The sequence below is a fragment of the Vicugna pacos genome, chromosome 11 (assembly GCF_048564905.1).
Source record: "Vicugna pacos chromosome 11, VicPac4, whole genome shotgun sequence".
NCBI lineage: Eukaryota > Metazoa > Chordata > Mammalia > Artiodactyla > Camelidae > Vicugna > Vicugna pacos.
The window spans coordinates 70,674,361-70,699,310 of NC_132997.1; the positions used below are offsets into that span (position 1 = coordinate 70,674,361).

Consider the following 24,950-nt stretch of genomic DNA (forward strand, 5'->3'; position numbering starts at 1 on the left):
GGAAGCTTATAAGTAAAATTCAGCACCACAATAGTAACTATGGGCATCTTTCATTTACAGATATTAATATAATCAAATATATGGAAAGAACAAGATGCTTTCAGGATTAGTATGTTAAACATTTCAAGCAGAGGAACATGCAAATAAATGTAGCACACATACATGTTCACAAGATGCACTGAACTCTACTAAATCATATGTTAGTGGAACTAATACTAACTTGAGTTCTTCAACCATTAAAAAGGTGCAAGGAAAAAACCATCAATCTTCTTGTTTTAAAATGCAGAAGTTAATAGTTTTCCCAAGCTCAACATAATGCTTAAACGGTGTGACGCCTTTTCTTTGGTTTTCATTTTACTTACAAGTATTGCATTCATTCCTGATGCAATGCCATAGCTCAAACCTGAGAGGCGTGCTGCATATGTATACTCTTTTAAATCATCCTTCAATAACCTGATAAACAGGTATGTCATGTTGCAATGGAGAGGATCAGCATAAATGTAGCGACTAACAAAAAGAAAAACAAAAGAAATGCTTTGATACCTCAAGCAGTGACATGGTAATGAAGAAACATGACCGAAGAGTATGGATATGCAGCCTCATGATCTGAATTTCTAGGGAAACAATATAGGCCAGCTTAATGTTTTACAATGGCAGGAAGACTTCATTCTCTGTTGTCAAAGACCAAGACTTCAGATACAGAATGGGTGAGAGCTAAACCTAAATCAGGGTCCAATTTTGTTTGAGGAGAAAAATATGACAATCTGATGAAAGATGTTTAAAAAAAAAGAAATCAAGGAAAATTTGCATAATATGAATGGATATTGCTGAATACTCAGAGTAAGAGCTAACTTAAAAATTAAATGATGAGAAAATATGATTAGCCACAAAGATTAAAAAAAAGAAATTAAACTCATACCCTCAATCAAAAATGCTTCCATCAAATCAATATAAAAAATGTTGATGAGTGGAAGGCTCTAAGACATGGGTACTTACATACATCCCATAGATGGTATTTTGGAGGTCATAGCTCAAGCCTGCTAGCTCTGCTGCATATGCATACTCGTTGAGTGAGTCTTTGAGGAGCTCAAGGTACAAATAGGCCATGTTACAGTGCAAGGGGTCCACATAAGCAAATGGGCTGGAAGAAAATGTTGACAGTAAAATAGCTGATTTATTACTTCCCAATGTGACGTGGCCTTTCAAGATGAATCAAGGAACTGAACACCAGTTAATATAATTTCCTGAAGATACGCTTTGAATTCTTGAATCTGTCTCTTCTCATGAGGGAAAAACAAGATATCTAAAGAAGAGGCCTGAAATATACCACGTGTGCTGGTGTTGGTAAAGAGAAAGAAGGAATTGCTTACCCCAGATGGTGTAGCAGAACTGACAAGTCAGAAACGCAGGAGGAGGTAAGGAGGGGGAATGGGACAAAATGCATGCCTACATTTAGGCTGATATGAGAAGGCATGGCTGACAGAGCTAATACAGCATCTGCATGTCCTCCTTCTCCCTCTAAGCAAGCCACACTCTTGGTGGACAGGAGCATGAGTTTGAGAAGTTTGTGTGCTAGGATTGTATGAATTTGAAAGAGAAAAACTGAGACCCATGAAAATGTTAGCTTATCTCTGAGTCCCCCACCAAACCAACAGACTAGAACACTGTCAGTAATTAATAATTTCTACCATATAACTGCAGCCAGAACTAGGAAAAAATATAAAAATAGGAAAATGTTTAAGCGAAAAAGAACAAAAGAGAGGAAACAATTATACTGAGAGAGCTAAACAGGGCAGCAGAGATCACCTAATTTAAATCTTCATTTCCCAAATAAGAAACACCATTTTCCTCATGTCACCTGGGTGGTGGCAGTTGAGTTAGGATTCAAATTTAAGTCAAATGACCTATGGATTTGGCTATGTGACACTGCTTACCTTTATGAGAAGCAAGCAAAAGATTCATTCATTCAGCAAATAAATACATTACTACAGTGCTAGGCAATTCTCTAGGTATCAGGAATAAAGAAGAAACAAATCAGGCAGAGTACCTAACTTCAGAGTTTACAGTCTAGTTGGAGAAGACAAATAATAAATTTAAATATGATACATCAGGGGGTGATACTGTTATGGACTAAAATTAAACAGGGTAAGAGGAATAGGAGTGATGGGTAGTGGTGGTGAGACAGGAAGATTTCTAATTTATAAAATTGTTATTCAAGGCCCCTCTGATAAGGTGACATCCGGGCCCAGACCTGAAGGAAGCCAAGGAGCAGGCGCTGGGGATATCTGGGTGGAGAAATTTCCAGGCTGAGGAAACAGCTAGCACAAAGGTCCTAAGGCAGGCGCCTGGCTTGGTTTGTCTGACAGCAAATTCAAAGTTTCATTCTATCTAAAGCATAGTAAATATAACCAATGTACTCAGAGCAAAGCCAACAATTCCAACAAAAACTGATAGTGAAGTAAAAATAGGGGCAAAATACTTAGCCCCAGAGAATTAAAATCAAAGAGAAAATTCTACAGCTACACAAACATTCTCCACCTAGAAAATCTAAATGAATATACTCTGTCATTTAATTTTTTAAGTATTATGCATGATGACAGACTTCCTTCTTTAGGCAAATAGCTCAGAAACTTACTGGCACAACTTGCAAAAGCAAAATCATCAAAACAAGAGTCCTTGAAAGGGTTCAGCCCCACAGGCACCTTTAGGTGGAATTGAAAAGCCAGATCAGGAAGCTCAAAGCCACAAGGCTCAAGCTCAGAGTACAATCCCAAGAGGTGTCCTAAAAAGCTGCATCCATAGCAGTTGTGCTGGTGAGTTGGCGAGGGTCCTAAACTAACTCTTAAAAGAACAATTCACGTGGAATGCTTGGTTCACTTGTTCATTTAAAACATATTATTTTGTAATCAGATGTTATATGCTCAATATGGATCACAGAGTTTTAAAACTTTAAGTATGCATAATATAATCCTATTTCTGAAAAGATTAAAAGGATATATACAAACAGAACATTTCTATAGGACTGTACAAGAAACCTAACAGTGTTTACCTCTAGGGAGACCAGAACACAGAGAGGGGGATTGGTGGGAAGCAGACATTTTTAATTCTAAGAACTATGCTAGGCAGATTAGAGAATGCAAAAATGTCAAATGGTCTCTCAAAGGGTCTTCTGAAGCCAAGCATAGGACCCAAAAGGGAAAGTGTGATAAGTTGCTTAGAGTGTTAAAAATATCACTCTGAACTATGAAAAAATAAAACCAGCTCTGTAATGCTCTCTACCAACAATAAGCCATAATCAGAAAGCTCATGTTTGATGTTTTTTTGAAAAAAAGAAATCTCAGCATAGCTCTAGATAATTTATGAATCTCATGCTATAAAACACAATGTTTACATCCCTACAATCTCAACATACTTTCTACTTAGAGGTTCTTTTTCCCTTTTCCAAAACATGTAAAACACATCTAGCTTTAATTTCATGTCAAGCAAATCAAACAAAAATCAATGAAAAAGCTGATCATACTGAACATTATTAAATGATAGGTTTATTTTATAAGCATTCTAGTAAATTTTAGAAACATAAAATTATAGAGCACAAATTCAAACTAAAATTTGAATTGGGTGACATGCTTTATCACACAAATACATAGAAGTAGACAGAGATGAACTGAAGATTAATTTGAGAAATCATTGCAACAGTAGTATTATTCATAAATTTTACTGAACATCTTCTTCTTTTTTATTAAATCCCTTTAAGCAACCAAGCCAGGAATAGGGAAAGCAGTATCTAAAGGCCCCAGACAATTAAATGGCTGGAAGGGACTCAAGATCATTTAGTAACTACTACCTCTTCTTCTGGGCAAGTTCCAGGAATACAAAATGAAAATCATAACAACAAAAAAACCACCTTGAATTATTTAATCTTTCTTCAGTGAAAATTCTGGTGAGTCTATAGTCTCCCTAGATTCCAAAAGCCTGAAGTTTAGAAAGGTCCCCCTAATAGCTAACATAAATTATTTCAGTTAAAGGGTGTATGTATCAACGGAAAGGGAAAATTAACCTTGGTTCTTACAACAGGAGCAGCCTTCCCTTGTCTAGGCTAAATAATTCCTTTTATTTCCAGACATAGATCCTTAAGGAGGCAAAGAAAACTTTAGAAATGTAATTATTACTTCTCATAGGAAGTCTTGTAGCTAGATCCATTTTACATACCTGAAAAATTCAAAGTTGAGACAGGCCTTGGGCAAGAAAAACTTATCATCTTGTTTGAACCAGAGTTTGCTCATAGCTGTATCCTGTGATGGAGAAAACAATTTGGTTAGGGAAATATGGACCCATTCGGCAAAAATGTTCAATCAAATCTTAAAGAGGAGGAGGAGAACAGAGGCAATAGTTGAGTTTTGTTCTGAGAGGCTGCTGTCCCATGGCCTTGAAGCATACTCAGAGGGTCAGCTAGTGGGAAACTAGAGAGAAGACTGGTGATTCCAGAAGTAGAGAGATATCACCCTTTTATCCCCACTCTGGGTTAAAGAGATGAGGACACAGTGGAGAAAGAGACAGGAGAAGCCAACACCAACTGTCCTGTCCCTCTCTTTTTGGACACTGGGAGGCAGATGCAGGAGTCCTTGATGGGTGGGTGAGTGGCAGCCAGCCTCCAAGGTGGGCCGCATGGATCCCTGTCTGCTGGAATTCACACACTTGTGTGGTCCTCTTTCCTGCACTGGGCCAAGGATGGTCTGTCTGACCAACAGAACATGGCAGAAGTGATGGCATAATACTTCTGAGATTAGATTACAAAAGACAATCACGGCTTCCATCTTGATCACTCACTTTCCCTCTTGGGATCACACACTTTGGGGGAAGCCAGTTCCATGTCAAACAAATCTATGAAGAGGCCCATGTAGTGAACTAAGGTCTGCCCAAAACCACACAATTAAACTCGGAAGAGAACCCTCCAGGCCTAGTTGAGCCTTCGGAGGACCAAAGCCCCAGCCAACAGCTTGACTATAACACCATGAGAAACCCTGAGCCAGAACTACCCAAAGTGAGCCACTTTCAGATTCCTGACCCTTGGAAACTGTATGAGATAAAATAAACGTTTGTGGTTTTAAGTTGCTGACTTTTGGAGTAATTTGTTACACAGCAATGGATAACTAACACAGCCAAGGAGGAACAAATAAGCCACTCCCTTGAATCTCCACATCACTCATTCACACTACATTTTTAAAAGTCCACTTGAAACTACCTTGAAACTCTGACAAGAGGTATAACTGGTTTAACGTTCTCCCTTTTACTCTGAGGCAGCCTATTTAAAACAAACAACAAAGTGGGGAGGGTGTAGCTCGGTGGGGAGGGTGTAGCTCGGTGGTAGAGTGTGTGCCTAGCATGCACGAGGTCCTGAGTTCAATCCTCAGTATTGCTATTAAAAATAAACAAACAAACTTGATTACCTACCCCCACCAAAAAAAAAAAAAAGAGAAGTAAAAAAGCTTTCTCTTTGAATAACCTAAACTGTAACTCTTTAAAATGCCATTTTTAAAGAAAAATGGTCGTCTCATTAATAATCTAGTTGCTTGAGATAAACTAAATTTCATATTCCTAACATTGATTCTTGTCTCACTGAGTTAATCTGAATGTTGTCATCTGAAGAAAAGAAAAAGAAATACGTTTGTCTATGGTGGTGAGTTTAGAAAGAGCTGGTTTTAAAGTTTAGAAAAGAAGATGTATTGTACTAATTTGATCCATTTTTCTACACAATTTACCCAAGGTGTGAAATAATGACATGAAAAGAGAATTCTGGAAAAGAAAAATGTAACTCCTCTCTCAATCATCCTTCCCACTAGCTTATAACTCTATTAACTTTATACAATCACTGTCAAAATGGAATTGTTTTTAAGGGAAGGAAATCCAACAGTTTTCCTTGGATATGCTCTCTTCCAAGCTTTAGAGATTCTCTTTTATCTCTACTTTCATGATGCAGCATAAATCTACTTTCTTACTGGGTCTTCGGTGCACTAGAAAATAGGCCACTATCTTTCAAATTTTGTGGTTCTGGTCCAGACTTGCTATCTTTTTCTTTGAAAAGAAAACAATTCTCTAGAGTTTATGTTGTTTAGTAGTTCTGTTTATTTGTTTGCTTTAACATCTTTAGCGTTTTAAATATTTCTTATATTCTCTCTACAACTTTTCTATTATCTCTAGGGTGTGAGTCCCCCAAATCAACATAGTATCAAATGCGAGAGACCATCTCTCTAGTCCCTCCCATGTAATAGGTCTGTCCTGTAAATTTAGTATCACTGATTCTAACATGTTACCTTAATGAGAGAAGGGTATGGTGTCGCATCTTTTTCTAATGATAAAATCTCAAAGTCTGTAGGAATAAATTCATTCTTCGTTGGAAGCTTAAATTTCCCATTCAGGTCAGCATTTTGCCATTTCTGGATGAATAATAAAACACACACACACAAAAGCCGTTAGAATCTGATTCAAGCATTTAAAAGGGTCATTTTGCTTAATAATTCAGGCCAATGTTAAAGGGATAAATGTCACACAGCATTCTTTTCCATCATATATAAAGAGGCTACTCCCAAGATCTACTGATGACTTTACAAGAAACTTGAGTTGGAGTCCCTGGTACCAATCCAGGTTTTTTGTTTATCTATCTTTCCTCTTTACTCATCTCTAAAATGACCAGCTGAGGCGAAGGAACAATCTGAGACTGTGGAACACTAAGAGGCTAAGTGGTCCGTGTGAAGATCATGTTTGCTCTAGTTCTTTAAATGCAGAATAATCTGCACAGATATATACTCGCACAACAGCTAGACAAGAGGTCATTTATATAAGGGTTAAACTTTTGGCTGCACTAAGTTTCTTGCATGTATGGCTTGAAAACTAGGTTAAAGGGCGCTTCTTTCACTTCAGCACTTCAAAAGGCCTGGCCCACTCTTCTCCCAGATGACCATGTGAACTTTCAAGTGAAGCCTTATGTTGACAAAAAGAGCAATGATACATTAAGGAATAAAACATAGCCCCTCCTAAAGTGGAGACAGTATACATCCCAGAAACTGCCCCCTGCCTGTGTTCAAAGCCTGACTGTGAGCTCACAGAAGCCCTTGCATCTGTCTTACATGCTCTCCACTTTCACCTCTTCCTGCCAGCCTTAGTGCCTTTGTGTCCCTGACTACTTTGGACTTCAACGATTTTTGACCGCTTCAGGCTGGGAGTCTGCTTTATAGCCCTGCTGGGCTGACAGACACATGAGAAGCTGGCTGCCATGCCATTTCTTCATGCAAAACCTAAGCCCCAGCTCTCCACCTCCCTGTCCACCCTCTCGGGATGTGATGGTACAGACAGTGCTGAGCCGTCAGTCTCCACAGTCTGGGCTGGGAGTTGGCTGATCTAGGGAGCTCATGTTCCTGTGTGCCCCTCACACGTCAGGCTTACTTGCAGATAAGGTAACCTTACCTTAATGACTTCATCTGATATAGCCTCTTGTTTGTACTGGGTTCCATACCACTCTTCTGTACGATCAGTTTTTCCTTCAAAAGATTTGGAAACTATTGCAACCCTAGAGATAGAAGGAAAAAAACAAACAGAAAAAAACCTATAAACTCATATTATATACATAAATTTGTAGAACCTGACTCATGAAAATGTGAAGAATATTAAAGAATGAGCTGAGTCTCTAAGACCCAGTAAGCCCTATGAGGCTTAGGCCGAAATGGCAATGTAAATATAGAAGTCTCTGATCATGGTCTCTGTTATCCTTTGGTAGCCCAACATTTTTGGGGTTAAAAAGTCCTCGCAGGAAAGATTCTTATATGAATGCTATTGACTAAAATGTTAAGAGTAGCTAGGAAAAAAAAGGAACAAAGTCAGTTGAAAAACAGTCTTTAAAAAAAAGCAAAACAAAGTACTCCTTTCCAGGAACAGCTCAGGCTCAGAGTTACAAGAATGGCTAAGACAACTTGTTGGCTCATTCAGAGATCAAAAAAATCCAAAACACACTTTTATTATTACTTGCTAAGTCTGTACTTCTTTTTTTCCTGCCTGAGAGAACCATCAGCTGTATGTACACATGTACAGTGGCCTTCCTGCTGCTGAGAAAGGAGACAAGACCAAGAAGAATATCTCTATCTTTCTCTGATGGAGTAACAAACAGCCCAGAGGAGAAATCAGAAGGGAAAAAAAGCTCAGGGAGGGAAGGCAGAGGTAAAATAATGTCCAAAGATCAAGTAGAGGAGTAAAAGAAGCTCTGCACCAGTGGAATGCCCGCTCCTGTGGCAGATCATCAGGGACAAGTCTGCCTCTGTTACCTTTTAATGACCAAAGTTGGAATCATTTCACTCTGACCAGCAGATTCAACCCCAGGCTGGGACTGACCCTATTTTCAATCTTGTGGATAGAGTTCTAGGCCAATAGTTTGGATGGCTGGATGTAAAGTCACTGGTTTCACTTATTCCTCATGTCCCAATTCAAGTAACTAGGTTCATGTCTATTCTTGCTTCTTTTCACCTGTCTTCCCAGAGGTTAGGTTCTAGCCTCTGAATATTGTCCTCACAGATGAAAGCTCAATACTTGCGATCAAAACTCCCCCTCTACTGAACATTGATTCATTTTCAGAATCCTAATCCCTGTGTCCAAACATCTGCCCATGATTGGAGCCCCCAATTTCAGTGCCAGACTATCTGAACTGCCATCTATTTCTTATTTATTCTAGAAAAAATACTCTACCTGGCTACCTGGACTTGGACTTCTCACTCACTTTAGGGTAGATATGATAAGCAACCTGATTGCCCTGTCTGTTTGTATGACTGACTATTCTTCTAGTTTACAATGTTCCTGATCTGGCCTAGCTGCTACTGACCACTACCAGTTCAAGAAAACATGCTATATAGGAATATGTTCCACAGAAACATACAGAGGAATCACAGAGTTTAACAGATGGAAGAGTTCTGTTACCATGTCTAGAAGAAGTGATACATGTTGGCAGTCTGAGAATCCCTTACGAGGGATATGTGTACAGTGTACATAGAACTCACATGGCCAAATAAAGGGTATGTGATGTTTCTTAAGGGAATTCATTCAATACATGACAGAGTCTGCTAAGACTCATTTATAGAAATTGCTTCCATTCCTGTTGACTTCTCAAAGAATGAATGGACTGACTCTCGAGGAGACCTCTGAAAACCGTTAGGAAGTGGAATTTCAGGGTAAAGAGGTGGTATTTCCATCTTCTCTTCCACAAGATGCTTGATTTTGGAAATGTCTATCACACAGACAGCTTTGGTTTCCCTGAATGACAGCCCATGCATCAGAATAATGAGCAAGGGATTGATTACATTTGTGAGGACTAAAGCATTCATTTTGAGGTGGCCTTGCCCGCTGGAACAAGAAAACTTTTTTAAACTCAGTTCTGAGAGAGAAAGTGAAAAAACTCAGGGAAAGCTGCCAAATGCTCTGGAGGATGACAATGTAACACAGAAAGAAGCAGACCCTGGAGGCTGTCTAGCAATGCTCAGGTTAAAGAAGGGGGGCGAGGGGAAGAAGAGAAATATGTCAGGTACAGTCCTAAGGGTTTTAGACAGATACCAAAGTAAAGTGTAGGGGTAACGTTTGAAATGTGATCTTAAGGAAGTATATATAAAGTAGATAAACATAGTTCCTTACCTGGCAAATTCCAAATACTGGCCTAACAAAAAGAGATACCTTTGCAGACCAAGAGTTTGTGTACCACTGAGGAATTCAAAACTGAAATACAATGGAAGAGTATGTATTTTGAAATAAATTATGAAGGGGGAATAACAGAAGAGACAGAGTAGACACATGTCAAACCTGTACAGAAATCTACAAACCAGAGTATGGAAGAGCAAGAGCACTTGAATTAGGAGAAAAGAACAGAGAAGTCACAATAATCGAAGTATACCACAGAGAACTGTAGTATATTTAACTGCAGACAGTTGGGAAATACTGACACAGGCACTGCAGCATCTTAGATTATCTGCTACAAACCTAATTATGCTAAAAAATAGTCCTGATGAGATTTTCTTAAGTGTGTGTGTGTGTGTGTGTGTGTGCGCGCGCGCGTGTGTGCACGCAAGCGGGCAACGTTAGTCTTCAATTCTACCCACAAAAAACCAGCTACTGATATGGTACTGATATGATCCTTAGAAATATGAGACAAAATGATCTTTTATTTTCATAATGAAACTTGTAACAGTAAGAAAAGGAAACAGTGGGCTAGAATGAATGCTGACTGTTGACCTCAAGTCAGCCATTTAGAAGTATTTAGAGGGAATGAATAGCTGTTGTTACTGATGGGACCCATCCAGAAATAACTCCAATTACAGACATTAAAAGGCAATATGGTCCCCAAGGAATAAATTCTCATGAGACCTTCGCAAATAATCCCTGAGAGAGAAATGAAGGAAGACAGCCAAGAATGAGGAGAGGCTTCATGGGTAACTGTGATGGATTCAAACAGAATTAGTAGAAAGGGCACAGACCTGGCCACCAGAAACTTGGATTCTGGTCAATACCATGACTCACTTTTTTTGAGATCCTGCCAAAAATCAAGGTTAAGGCAAGTCTCTGGGCTTCAGTTTCCCTACATTTTAAGTATGGATTCAAATTAGATGAACTCTATCCTTCTAGAGTTGTACAATACTATATCAAATCATATTTTTAAAAGACACACACAAAAGAAAGAAGGTGTAAAAAAATTTACTGATGAAACTCAAAATCAAACTTAAAGAATGGCGAAAGGAAGGTCAAAGTGATAAAGAAATTGAGGTTCATGAAGATGTGTTTAAAAAAACATTTTTAAAAAAGTGTTTCATAAAGTAAGAAGGAAATAAGAAAAGTTACGCTGACAGTTCATAGAATTCAGTCAACTTTAACTGAGCCCTTACTAGCCTGAATTCTGGGAAAGATAAAACACAGTTCCTACCTGGAAGGAACTCATAATTCAACGGGACACATGAGCTAAAGCAAAATGTGATATGCTGATCCTATGTTAGCAGTTGACAGGACTACTGATCATTTCTCTACATTGTCTTTGAAAGAAGCACAAGTTTTTAAACTGCAAAAGTGGACCAAACAACAGGAAAAAGGAGCTGAAGCCCAGGACTGGTGAGTGAGCCAGCCAGGTAACTCAAATGAACTCACAATTCCAACACAGGTAAGTCACATTCTCTAATGCTTAGGGAACTAACAAATCCCAGTAGGATTATTGCCCATCACCTTTCAGAAGTAATGGATGATGGGGGGAAGAGGCAGAAGACTGAAGATGGGCAAATGCTCTAATTTTCAGAAAGGAAAAGGAGTGTAGCCTAAAAATCATAAACCAGTGGATTAGCCATTGATCCCTGACAAAATTCTACAGTCAACTGTCAGACTGTCAAACATCTGGATAAGAAGACAGTTATCTCTAGGACCTACATGGATTCACCAAGAATAATTCATCCCAAATGAATGGATTGATGACTTAATCAAGGAATGTGACAAAGGACTTTATAGCTGTACTTGTAGGTTTAAAATGGTAAAATGGGTACCAGATGATAGGACTGAAGGAGGTGGGTGATGATGATGATAGAGTGGTAACAGAAAAGGTAAAGCAAATCTCGGTATTCAAAAGAACTCTCTAACAATTAGGACTGGCAAAAATGGACCTGGCTACCTTGGTATTTAACGAGTCCCCCATCCTTGAAGGAATTTAGGCTGAGCTGGTAACTATTTGTTAGAGATAACGTAGAAGACACATACTTGACAGAGGTTGGATTAATGAATTTTAAGATTCTTTTCATTCTGAAGGATTTTCCCGTTAACTTTCTTACTTGGCTGCAATGTTAAACTTGTCTCAGTGGGTATTAAAGAATGTAGTCTTACCCTCGAGCAACCCCAATCTGGCCTGGCAGCTGGCACTATTATCCCAGGCTGTTCTGCACTACATCACTGATTACAGTTACAATTATACCAGCCAGAGAGCAACCCTATAAAGAAAAAGTGCTTTTTCTTTAAAGGTGAGGGTACAGAGAAAAAGAGGTTCTCAACTCTAACTGTGTAAGATATTGAATTTAGAAACAGGCAATTTAAACAAAAGTAAAATGTGTGCTCCTGCAAATTCAGTCCTACAAAATGTTGCTAGGTCAAATTACTGGATCTAGGGCAGCAAAAATTATACAAACATAATTTTAATCATGATTTTCCTTGCAAAAAAAGTACATCCTTATTGTATGATATAATCTTAAATAGCATTACCTCATATTTGTACAACACTGTTCAACTTTGCTAAATCATTTTGCATCAAATAGAAAGAAAAAGTACTGTCACATTTTGCAGATGGACAAGTTTCAAGTGAATTAAATGAGAGCCAGTGACATTATATAAAGTTAACTTTTTACGTGTCCCCTTTGCAGGATAATGAACTCTGAGGTTTCATATTAGTTATTCAATAAACATTGGTCAAAGAAAAAAGTGATCTATCCAAGACAGCATGACTAGTAGGTGACAAAACCACACATAACTAGACACTGAAAGAAACCTTACAAAAGTGTTTACTGATTTTATGAGTAAGTTTAAAGTTCTTCCCCTCATTTTTAAGAGGAGGTTTTGCTTTTAGAAGGCATATAATAAAATTCAACAGAATTTAGGTTGATTTTTTTCCCAGAATATATAAACTATATTGAGGAAAATACAAATATTTAAAATGTTTTACTTACCTAAAATGATTTACTGTGTGTATTTTAATCATGTGAGCAAATGCATAAATTGTCTTATGAACAGAAGTTTTTAACCTTGATAAAGTCTAACGTATCAATGTGTTTTCTTTAATGGCTACTGCTTTTTATGTTCAAAAAATCCTTTGCTTATCTCAAGGTTTTAAAGATATTTTCAAACTACATTTTCTTCAAGAAGTTTCCTAGTTTTAGCTTTTATACTTGGGTCTATGATCTATCTTAAATTTTTGTGACTGTTGTGAGGTAAAGGTCAAGTTTAATCTTTTTCCATATGGATATGCAACAGGAAGAAGAGCACAATTTGTTGAAAAGTCTTTCCTTTCCCAACTTAATTATGTTGGTGCCTTTGTCAAAAAAAAAAAAAAATCAATTGACCAATGATGAATGGATAAAGAAAAAGTGGTTATACATACTATGGAGTGTTATTTAGCATTAAAAAGGAAGGAAATCCTGTCAATGATACAACATAGCATGACTCTATGGATGTTATGGTAAGGGAAATAAAGACATGTTGTAAGAGTCCATCTTATTAGGTATCTAAGTAGCCAAATTCCTAGAAAGAGAAAGAATGGTGGTTATCAGGAGATGGTGGGGTGTGAGGTAAGAAGAGTTGTTTAATGGGTATAGTTTCAGTTTTGCAAGATGAAAAAGTTCTAAAGAGCTATTTCAAAACAATACAAATATACTTAACACTACTGACTTGTACATTTAAAAATGGTTAAAATGATAAATTTTGTTATGTGTTTTTTTACCACAATAAAAAAATCAACTGATCATATATATATATGGGCCTATTTCTAGACTGTTCTTTTCTAATGATTTCTTTGTCTATCTTTATGCCAATGCTACAATGTCTTAAGTACTATATCTTTACAGTAAGTTCTCAAATTTGGCAGTTAAAGTCCTCCAACTTTTTCTTTTGCGTACAAGAGTGTTCTGGGTAATCTAGGTCCTTTGTAGATCCATATGAATTTTGGAATCAGCATACCAATTTCTAAAAGAAAAAAAAGCCTACTAGGATTTTGACTGTGATTACACGGAGCCTGTGAATCAGATTGGAGAGAATGGACATTTTGATAATATCAAGTCTCCTAATCTATGAACAAGGTCTTTAATATGTCTTGGCATTCATTGTTTTGTAGTTTTTTGTGTAGAGGTCTTGTTTATCTTTGGTTTAATTCATTCCTAAATATTTAATGTTTTTGTTGCTATTGTAAATAATTTTTTTAAAATTTTAAAATCTTTTATTTTGAAATAATTATACATTCATAGGAAGTTACAAAAATAGTACAAGGAGGTCCTGTGAACTCTTCACCCAGTTTCCATCAATGGTTACATCTTACATAATTATAATAAAATATCAAAACTAGGAAACTAGTGTTGGTACAACGTGTGTGTATAGTTTTATGTCATTTTATCACATTATAGATTTGTGTAACCATCAATAATATTTCCTTTAATTTAATCTTCCTACTAATATATGTCTAGTTTGTTGCTATTATAGGTCTAAAAGTTGCTAGTATGTGTCTAAAAAAGTTCAAACAATGACAACTAGGAAAATGGCTTTGCTAGAATAGTTCTGTCAGGAGGACTTTTTCTTTAAAAGGTTTTACCAGATTGTCAGATTTTATTCATAAAGTGACTGTTCCAAAAAAAATTTACTCAATCACCAAGTTCCAAGGAAAATTTTGGAAATTCATGCTCAAGAGAAGAGACAAATAAAAAATGCCAACTATGTGCCAGTCAAGTGTATCCCTTCTATATTCTTGACTATAGAAAATACAGATGAAATTCAATTTTAAGGCAGAAATATCATGTGATAGCTCATAAGTTCTTTAGGGCTGACCCTCCTCTAATGGGAATACTTCTGTTATTATAAGAGCTCCTCTAACTTTTGATCTCCTGGTTAACCACTGGTCAGTCAGAAGCATTCTGAGATTATAATGCTTACTTCCACTTAAAAAAAAAAAATAGAGGTTGTCCTCACTTACTTATACATCAGACAGGTGAACTGACACTTTGTTTTGTTTGTTTGTTTTGTTTTTTAAATATATATTTTATTGAAGTATAGTCAGTTACAATGTTGGGTCAATTTCTGGTGTACAGCAGAATACTTCAGTCATATAGGAACATACATATATTCATTTTCATATTCTTTTTCACCATAATTATTACAAGATACTGAATATAGTTCCCTGTGCTATACAGTATAAACTTGTTGTTTATCTATTTTATAGAGCTGACACTTTGGATATTTGAGTTAGGACGAAGCCAGGTTAAGATGATCTATTATTGTTTTTTTGTTTTTTTTTTTTAAAGAATCTTCATATTTCAAGATACTGACTTAAAATAATCTAGAGTGGAGGGAGGATGAGAGAAGAGGGGTGGGTAAAGATTAAAAAGACCAGCCACATTCTGACTGTTGAAGTTTGGTATTGGTTCATTATACATACTCTCTCTACTTTTGTAATGATGCTTGATAAAAAGTTTAAAAGCATTTTATTCACAATTTCAAATTTTCAGATTCTAATCATTAGTGAAAATTTAGTATGTAACAGTAAAATCTATAGAGTGACTCACCGGACATTTTCTGGTCTTAGTTTATCGAGAACCATCTCTATTAAATCGGGTCTAAATTCTTCCAGTAAATATTCAGCTGTGAGCACTTCTTCTAGGGGATAATACTTTTTAAAAGGAAAATAAATAAATAAATAAAATGTGCAAGGCTACTACAGATTCTAACTCATTAAAGCAAACAGATCTCTAACACATTAAATCCTCTATTTTATATCCCACTCTTCCCTTCAATTAAATTTTACTCCACTGGAAAAATTTCTGAATCTTTTCTCTTTCCTACCACACTTTAAGCAAATTCATACTGTGGGATGATTTTGTAGTTAATCCCCAAATACACTTAACATTATAGACAACAAAATCACATTTTTTCAAAGAAAAATGTGAGAAATACCTCCGACTAAAAACTGAGTGCTTGTTAATAAAGAAAATCTGATGATTAAATGCTGACACCTATGGTTTCTTAATATAAAGCACATACATTTTAATTTTAATAAGCAGAATTTGTACTCAAATTTCTTCGAATGAAATCAGACATTTAGAAAGTTGTTGTGGGGGAAAAATGATTTATATTTTCAGTTAGTGAAGAAAAGTAATGTAGAAGATGCTTTTTAGTAATAGCAACTTACTGAGATAGATTCATTCATTCATTCAACAAGTATGAAATGAATACCTATTCTGTGCCAGGCACTGTTTTAGGTGCTGCTGTGGATACAATGGTAGGTAAGACCGATGATGTTCCTGCTTTCTAAGGAGCTTATATTCTAAATGGGAGGGAGGCGGACAATAAACAACCAAATACTGTGAGTATAGTGATAGGTGCTAGAAGAAAATTTTAAAAGGGGCAGGGCCATGATTGGGAGGTCAGGGAAAGCCTCCCTGAGGGAGAGACCTCAGGGTAAGGCTAAGAAGAACCTAGCCATGCAAAGACCAGAAGTGTTCCAGGCAGAGAAAACAGCAAATGTAAGGGCCCTAGAGGGAGGAATAAACTTAACGCTTGAAGGCAGACAGCCGGTGTAGCTGGAGTGGAATGGGGATGAGAGAGGTGGGATGCGGAGTGGGATAGGGAGTGTATTCAGTGAGATAGGCTGGGGCCAGATGGCCTTGTAGGTCAAGGTAAAAATCTAGATCTCATTCCAACTCTGATGGGAAACCACTGAAGGACCTGACACAGAGGAGTGAAAACAGCCTGATTTTGGTTTTCAAAAGATCCCTGAGGCTGGAAAAATAAACTATAGTGAGGGATAAGAAGGAAAACAGGAAATCCAGGTAAGAGACTATGATGGCAGTCCAGGCAAGAAATGATGGTAGCTCATACTAAGGTGTAGCAATGGATATGGAGAAAAGTGGATGATGTATAGCTTTCACGTAAGTAGCACCTGACACATTGTAAAAATGAAAAATATTTAAACCCAATAAGCAAAATGCCTAAATAATGAAAACATTACAGACGACAATTTTTAGGATGATGAAAATTAAAGATTTTAAGCATATTGTCACATGAAAGTTTGGCTGGTTGCTACAAAATCTAAAGTATTAGACTGTAGCTTCAATTTTATCATTTGTGTAGCATTGAAAGTAATGTATAACAGATCACTGAAATACCATACACGCCAATGTACACAGGAAAACAACAATAAACTTACGTGCAATATTCCTGCAATCTTAGAGGTATAACCCCGTGGCCTCTCTTTATCTTTAAATCTAAAAGCAACAGCATTCAAGTCCTAAAATGGAAAGTTAATCCAATTAGACATAAGTAACCTATCATTTAGAAAAACTTTCTTAGTGTTGGTTTGCACTACAGACTTTCTACTCCATATTTAACTATCACACTTTCTGAAAAAATGACTATGCTTGATTTAGAAATATACAGAACACAAATGAAAATAACAAATATAGACTATGATTCTATAGCATACATTGTTGAAACTATTAGTCAAAGAATTAGGAAAACTGTGGAGGAATCTTGTGAGATCTAACACTTGCATAGATGACGATTTTGCTGAGCCATTCAGAGAACTGCACCCTGATTAGAAGTTACCGTCTTAAATTTCATAAGCAGAGAGTATACCTTTAAACTTTTATCTAGGTAAAGAGGATGCTTCTTATCCTAAAATACATCTGAGTTTTGACAGGCTCTAAATATAAAGTACAAATTTAAAAAAAACTCTTAAAAGAAGCCTTTAAAAATGTAAAAGGCAAATACCTTCTGTTTTACACACCAAAAAAAAAAAAAAAAAAAAGAGCCAGGCTAGTCCATACATAGAACAATAAAATCACTTTTAAGAACACAACCATATATGAAACAATTCACTCTTTTCTGAGTGTTTGCTATAAATTTTTTATCACCAGATCAGAAAATGACACATCTCATGCAGCCTCAGGCAGAGAATAGAGTCAGCCCTGATAGATTGAAGCTCAAGAAACTGCTGGCTTTCTCCTGAGGGATAGAAAACCAACCTGATTTCTTTCCTTTTCCTCCTAACAAAGGCTCTATGATGCCTTAACCCTTAATTGTGCCCCAGGTAGCCAATCAGATTAGCACAACTAAGCCTTAATTACAGCTGCTATGCATTGCAAAATTTTAAGAGTTTAGGTTAGAGGGGAAAAAAAAACTTTAGAAGTTTCATTGGGCCTTAAATTAAAATTAATTCACATATATTTGTTTCTTGAAAAACTTTCTTAAGAAAAATTTTGGTGAAACAAAAGTACCTTGCACTCTTGGAAAACCCATTCTTGAGGTCCTTCTGCACGTAACTTCTGAATGTATTGAAACATGTGCAAAATTATATCTTCAACATGTACTGGAAAAAAGGGGCACACTTAAAAACCATTCAGTCCTCGAATCCTTCAAAGCAATGAGCTCACTCCTAAGGTAAAGTCAGGTAAGTAGAAGATGGCCCCTCTTAGAAATGGAGTTCTCACCTCCCTGAGGCTGGTTTTAGGGTCCCACACACATGGCCCTCCAGACTCTGGGATATGTGACAGAAGGGGCTTTGGGGCAGTAAGTGAGCAAATAAAAAGCCAAATACACATTTCACAAATGCAACATAACAATCAGTTTTAAGGAGGGAAAATCATCCATGGAATGAAGGCTAAGTTGCACATGGAAAATACAACAGATAAAATGGTATGACTTAAAGTGTTTATAGTTTTACAACAAAAAACAGATCCACACCATAAATAAGTTAACAAAAATAAATTACAAGAAATCAATTTTCATTCAAAAACAAAAATGTTAATACTTACATAATCCTTCCTCAGTCAAGTCCACATTAATGATAAAAAACATAAAGCCTCGGGCTCCTTCCTTTTGCCCACCAACAAGAGTATTTACCCAGCCTGTAACATTCAAAGGAAATCAACATGATTGCATGTGTGTCTTCTTTTAAGACAAGGAATTTTTAAAAAATGCATTCTATATATTCCCAAGAGATTAGAATGGACCTTGTGCAGAAAAGACTCAAAAATATCAGTTCAGAAAAACAGTTTCAGACACTGCAGAAGATTCAAGGGATTTTGTGGGTTGGGAGCCTTCCTTGGGACTCCTCAAACCTTTTCCTAAATCAAGAGTAGACTACTGGGCTTAAGTGCTATACAAAAACAGAGTCTGAGTTGAGAAGGGTTTTGGAAATCATCTACTGACTGATCCTAGTACACCCTTTGATTTTATTTATGGATAAGAGGAAACAAATAATGTCTGCTGACATTTCACAGAGATGGTAAAGTATATCTATCTAATGTGAGCTTTTACTTATTTTAACCTCTATCTTATTTAAAACATGCACCACAACATCTTTTGAAATATCTACACTTCACTGCTCAATACTGCAGGGTAAAACAAATTACAGAGAAAAACAAAAACAAACACCCCAAAGCAAAAAACAAAAGCACACTAACTACCACCTCACTCTCCCATAAACCCTGAACAGTCTCATCTGAAAAATGTTCATTCACAGGAAAATATTTAGGAGAAATGAGAGCCAGAGTGAAAGATTATGGTGGAGGTTTCCTTCGAAGCTGGTGCCCAAGAGACTCACCCTTTGATTTAAGTTCTGATAACAGACTCCCAGGACCTTCATGCCCAATGAGATGACCAAGATAATGACCAGGATTTGATTTGTAGTATTTCTGAAGGTCAGGTATGGGAAATGTCACATAAAGATTCCTAATATCCTTAATGGGTACTATTTTGTAAAGTTGCTGGGGAAAACAAACAAATCACAAAAGGTTAGCTACATACAATTTCTACTGAATAAAATATTTATAACTATGAAGAATACTGATTTTCATGGAAGAATCCCAAATTCAAAAGAGAATCAACTGCCAGATCACACTGACCACAAAGAAATAATGACCTGGGCTCTTTGTTACGTGGGATCTCATTACGGTTGGTATGCAGTCCATGTTGGTCCCCTGGATGATGCAACGAAACACTTTTGGATGCTTGTCTTCTGGCACTGGATAACAGAATAGCTTCTACAGTCTGCCAATTTATAGCTACCAAAACTACTTTTAGCATGGAAAGATCAGAACATATTGATATCTTTTTGGTGATACATGCCCCTAATAAATGTGAAGCTGATTTGACTATGTGGACAAATTATAAATAACGAAACCTCAAAAAATTTTCATGTACTCTGGTAAACTAGGCATATATTATGTACATAAATTTAAAAGAGGAAAATACTAGAAATAAATGCACTTACTTTAAGATGTTCTTCTTGGAAAGGATGTTCAGGAAATTCTGGCAATGGGACATTTTTGTTCTCTACTTCAGAAAATAACTTTACCACCAGATTAGTCAAGTCGTCTAAAGATTCTACAAGAAAACAGACAATGGAAGCAGAACTTAAACTAATCATAACACATGACAGGTAGTATTTTAAAATCTTAGGATCATACATATATATATAAAATCACTGTGTGGTACACCTTAAATTTACACAACGCTATACATTAATTATATTTCAATAAAGCTGGGCAAGGGGGAAGGGGGATCTTAGGATCTCCTGAAAAATCTCAGGATTATTAAAGGGAAAACCTAGAATTTTTTAAAAACTCCACCTGAGAAGGTTGAAGCATTCAGTTAAATCTTACCAGTGCCTATACAACTTGTGAAGCTATGCAATGTTGATAATGATTATATTTCACATGTCTGCCTCTTTTATAGTTTAAAAAACTGTTTTATATATATTATATATATTAGAAACAATAATAGGATAATTAATGGCATTTGGAAACTATTTTATCTGATTCCCAACAGGCACATACTAAACCACTAGCTGATAGATTATAACACTCACTTTCTAAGTACACAGTCTAAATCCATTCTTGAAAGTCAAACATTAGAGTTTGTAAGTAATTGAGTTTGTGGGGGAATAATATAAAACAGTGAGAAGAATTGTGGGTCAGGGGATCAGATGACTTTGATTCTAATCCCAACTTCATCAACCAACTATGTCAAAAGACTACTGGACAAACCACTCTAGGTTCTATAAAACATGAAAATTGGGTAGGATGATCACAAGTCTCTCCCAAGGTCTAACACTATATGATTTTCTATTATATTATGCCAAATCCATGCAAAGATTTGTAACTGTTCATAAAATTATAAAGACACTTAAGTTCTTCTATCTTATCACCTATCGATATTTTTTATAGAGAGTTATACTCGCAAAAGTTTACAAAGCTCTATGTGTAAGATGTTCACAGCAGCACTGTTTGTAACAACAATAAAAACTGGAAATGACCTAAACATCTATCAATGTGCACATGTTATAAAACATCGGTACAATGGAATTTTATGTAGTCATTAATGAGGGAGAGATCTCTATGTGCTGATATGAAATTATCTCAAAGCTCTATTAAGTGAAAACTGCAGGCTTCAATGTCATATAGTATAATCTCATTTAATTTGTTAACAGACATACATAGATATAAGTATATTAACAAAATTCTACTTTTGGAAGTATAACAAAAAATGATTTTAAGGTGACTATCTTTGAGGAGAGGGCATAGTGATCATAAGATGGGATGAGGAAGAAGAATCTGATTTCCAATTTATACCTTTCCATGTGGGATAAATTTTTTTCTGCGTACACATACTACTGTTATTCTAAAAAGGAAAAAGTAAAACAGGTTATCTTTTTATAAACAAGATAACCACTCACCTTGATTCTGTCTTCTCAAAAATAGGTTACTTATAAATGGTATAAACATTCATCACTTGTTACTGCCAGGAAGCATTTGAATCAAAAAAGAAATTTCCCTTGATATTCTATGGCCCATTTCAAATTTTCCCATGAACTCTCTAGAAAACACTTAATCACTGTTGGAGAATTGCCTTTATAGAGTATGAAGTTGTCTTTTAGGCCTATGAATGTGGGTATGGGCACTTTCTTTATAAAACACATGTATTTTTACTTCAATTTTTTGTACATGTCTGAAGGACCCCAGAATATCCAAAGCCAAATAAAAGGCCAACCAGTGGTTGCTTGTTATATGACAAGTGAACTCAGTAATGGAGTGGGTGTATTTGGAGCGAGAGATGTCAGAGACATCTGACAAACAGACATGAAGAGACAGATGGGACCTGCGACTGGAAACAAGGTGAGCAGTCAACAATGATTTGTCGACCTGAAGTGCTGATGACCGTGAAGCCTTTTAAAGCAAGGTTCTACTAGGTTTGCCTTTCCTATTGAGGATTTCTACCCTAAAGCACAAACTCACAATGTAGTTTTTTAAAGGTAAGGCAGCTGTACAATAATGCACTGTCTGTCTTCACCACTAAGCTGCATGCTATCAGAGATCAGGGAACTGAGTCCCATTCACTTCTACATTAGCAGGGTTTGGCAATCCCCGGGTCTCTACTTGACAGTTACCTATTAGTCAAGTGTCCAGGTAACTGGTGCTGCCACAACTAGAGATGGCCCATGGGAGAACACAGAAAAACTTTTTTGTCCCTTTGTGACAGAGATCCTTTCACGTGGTTACTCTTCCTCTCCCCTCCTCCTAGAAGAAGGAGCAGATTATCTATTAATCCTCTAAGAGATCCTGTTTCCTCCTCACACCACTGTGCTATAAGGACACCTTTCCCAGACCAGTCATCAAATCCACTGAGCTGAGCACAGAAGGTCAGTCACACTGAGCGAGGGAACTGAAACAAAGAAGCTCTCTGTTTTCTTTTAGATGCTTATTCTGTCACTTCTACTAAACCAAGAACACTGAGGGCAGGGCTCATGTCTAATTCATCTGTTGTCATTATTACTTGCTCAACAAGTGCTTACTGAAAGTATGTATTTTATTTCAATACGACATGGACAAAAATACAGCTTAGGCAACTACTTCCAGGACTAGGCTCTAAATATCAAGGGATATTTTTAACACTCTACAGACCTACTATAACATATACCTTTTTTTTTAAACTCCCTGGGCCCATGTTCTATCCTCGTTCCTATTACCAACTTAAAATATATATAGTTGTTTATTTTCTACCTACAAAACATCTGTCAATAGCAGAAAACTTAGAAAAGCAAAACCAAGAAAACAAAAAACCATAAACAAAAGAAAAAAGGAAGGATACAAAAGTCACCCAAAATCTCATGACTATGGGATGCTAAGAGTAGCTACCATTTGTGGAGCATTTGCTGTGTGCCAGGCATGATGCTAAACACTTCTCCTGCATTATCTCCATTAAACTTCCCAACAGGTATGAAGCACCACATTAACTTTACAAATGCAAAAACTGAGATTCAGAGAACTGAAGTTAACTTTGTTAGCTCACAGCCACACACTAAGTAGGAGGCATATTAGGAGTTCAAACCCAAGCTCTCAGACTCAAGAGCAGGAGTTCTTAACCACTTACTATGCCACATTATTAAATTTCCAGTATGTTTCTCTACTTTGCCTTATATCTCTCTATTAGAATTTTTTAGAAAACCCCTAATGGGATCACATAGCACACAGTGTTTTTATAGGGTGCTTTTGTTTTCTATTTAATACATTAAGAATATTCTCCCATGTTATTAAAAGGTCGTCATAAAACTGTTTATTCATTCAATATTTATTTACCAAGTGCCTATGATGTACCAAGCACTAACCCAGAAACCTGGGTACAAAGCAGTGGACAAAATAGTTTCTGTCCTCAAGTAACTTACATTCTGGCACAACAGACAACAATAAGTAAAATTTTAATATTTTAGGTGGTAATAAAATTTTTAAAGAAAAATAAAGCAGGTGGGAGGATAAAAAGTGGGAGAAGGGATGCTATTTTCTACAAGATGCTTTATTATACAGTTAAAACATCACCATTAAACCAGCCTCCTGTTAATGAACATTTAAATTGCATCTAACTTTTTCTAAGAAACAATCCTGTACATCATCTGTTTGAACAACTTTGTGTCCTCAGTTGCACTTCTAGAAGAAAAAATGTACTTTTTAAGGGTGATGCCTCTTGTTAAACTGTCCTCCAGAAAGTGTGGAGCAACTGTATAAAGTTGTATACACTACCACTCATACAAAAGAGCACCTCTCCTCCATAATGGGTGTTAGTTAAAACAAAACCCAAACCAAAATTATGGTACTTTAATAGGGAAAAACAATACATTATTAGTTAATTTGCATTTTTTAAATCAAAACTTTGTTGGTTTACATTCCAAATAGATTTTTCCAGTTTATAATCATCTGCCTTTCAATGTCTTCCTAATTTTTTTGAATTTTATAAGGTCAAATCTGTCAATCTTATCCTTTATATGTCCTTTCCTTGCTTTTTAAAAATATGCTTAGAGTACCTACTATTAATTTATATTTTCTTCAGGTCTCCATTTAAAATCACCTAGGCTTCTTTTTTAGTAAGTTAAAAACAAAATTCCCCTCCACATATTCTCCTACAAGATCATTTTCAAAAGCCTCTGAGTCAATGAAAGGAAATATACATTGCTTCCAATACTTTGAAAAAACCAAAATGGAAAACTTAGATTACCCAATTCTGTAAAAAAAAAATTTAAGGATTCTTACCTCGACCTAAAACACAGATAGCCATTAAGTTGGATGAATAATAGGTAGAATGGAATTTCAGCAGCTCTTGTCTTACATCAATGCCTTCTTGGTTTGGTCTAGTCTCTAGAGTATATTTGTTACCTGAAAGGAAGGAAAAATATTTCTTGGAAAAACCAAAATATGTGAATTTTAAAGTTTTGCAATTATTCCTGATATCGTTATAAGGTAAACTTAAAAACAGAGTCCAAGTATACACATATAATGATTAGTTAAATACTTTTGAACATAAGATGGATAAACAGGACGGTATAGTACAAACTAGTAACATTTTAACCTATAGAGAGTTTTCCCTCAGGAACTTAAAGTGCTTTATAAAGATTATACTTCTTAAAATTCCTATGAGATAGTAGGTATTATGAGCACTTACAAGACAAAATGAGATACACATGGCCTCCAGTCACACTTACTTTAACTTCCAATTCCCTATGTGCCCCATAATTAATTGAACATAGTCACTAAGGGATCTTTTTTGGAATTTGCCAAGTTGCTTGCAGAAAGAAATTACTATTCTTGGCTGAAGCATTAAATTTGTGATGTGAATTCTCATGGATTTGATCTACACTGGTAAAAAATAGAATG

At 36.2% G+C, this 24,950-nt stretch overlaps 1 protein-coding gene across 5 annotated transcripts in view; it reads right to left on the reverse strand.

Moving 5' to 3' along the window:
• Positions 1–24,950, reverse strand: part of IDE (insulin degrading enzyme) — a 90,007-nt gene that overhangs the window by 19,896 nt on the left and 45,161 nt on the right. For 4 of the 5 annotated variants that reach the window (XM_072971608.1, XM_072971610.1, XM_072971612.1 and 1 more), the window contains 11 exons: positions 24,330–24,452; positions 20,021–20,133; positions 19,352–19,514; positions 18,561–18,653; positions 18,024–18,115; positions 16,955–17,035; positions 15,315–15,418; positions 7,462–7,564; positions 6,312–6,434; positions 4,210–4,292; positions 997–1,141 (listed from right to left, as the gene is read on the reverse strand). In XM_072971608.1, the coding sequence (XP_072827709.1) occupies positions 997–1,141; positions 4,210–4,292; positions 6,312–6,434; positions 7,462–7,564; positions 15,315–15,418; positions 16,955–17,035; positions 18,024–18,115; positions 18,561–18,653; positions 19,352–19,514; positions 20,021–20,133; positions 24,330–24,452 (1,223 nt within the window). Of the gene's footprint in view, positions 1–362; positions 508–996; positions 1,142–4,209; positions 4,293–6,311; positions 6,435–7,461; positions 7,565–15,314; positions 15,419–16,954; positions 17,036–18,023; positions 18,116–18,560; positions 18,654–19,351; positions 19,515–20,020; positions 20,134–24,329; positions 24,453–24,950 lie in introns of all 5 variants that reach the window. The other variant, XM_072971609.1, reaches the window with a different exon arrangement.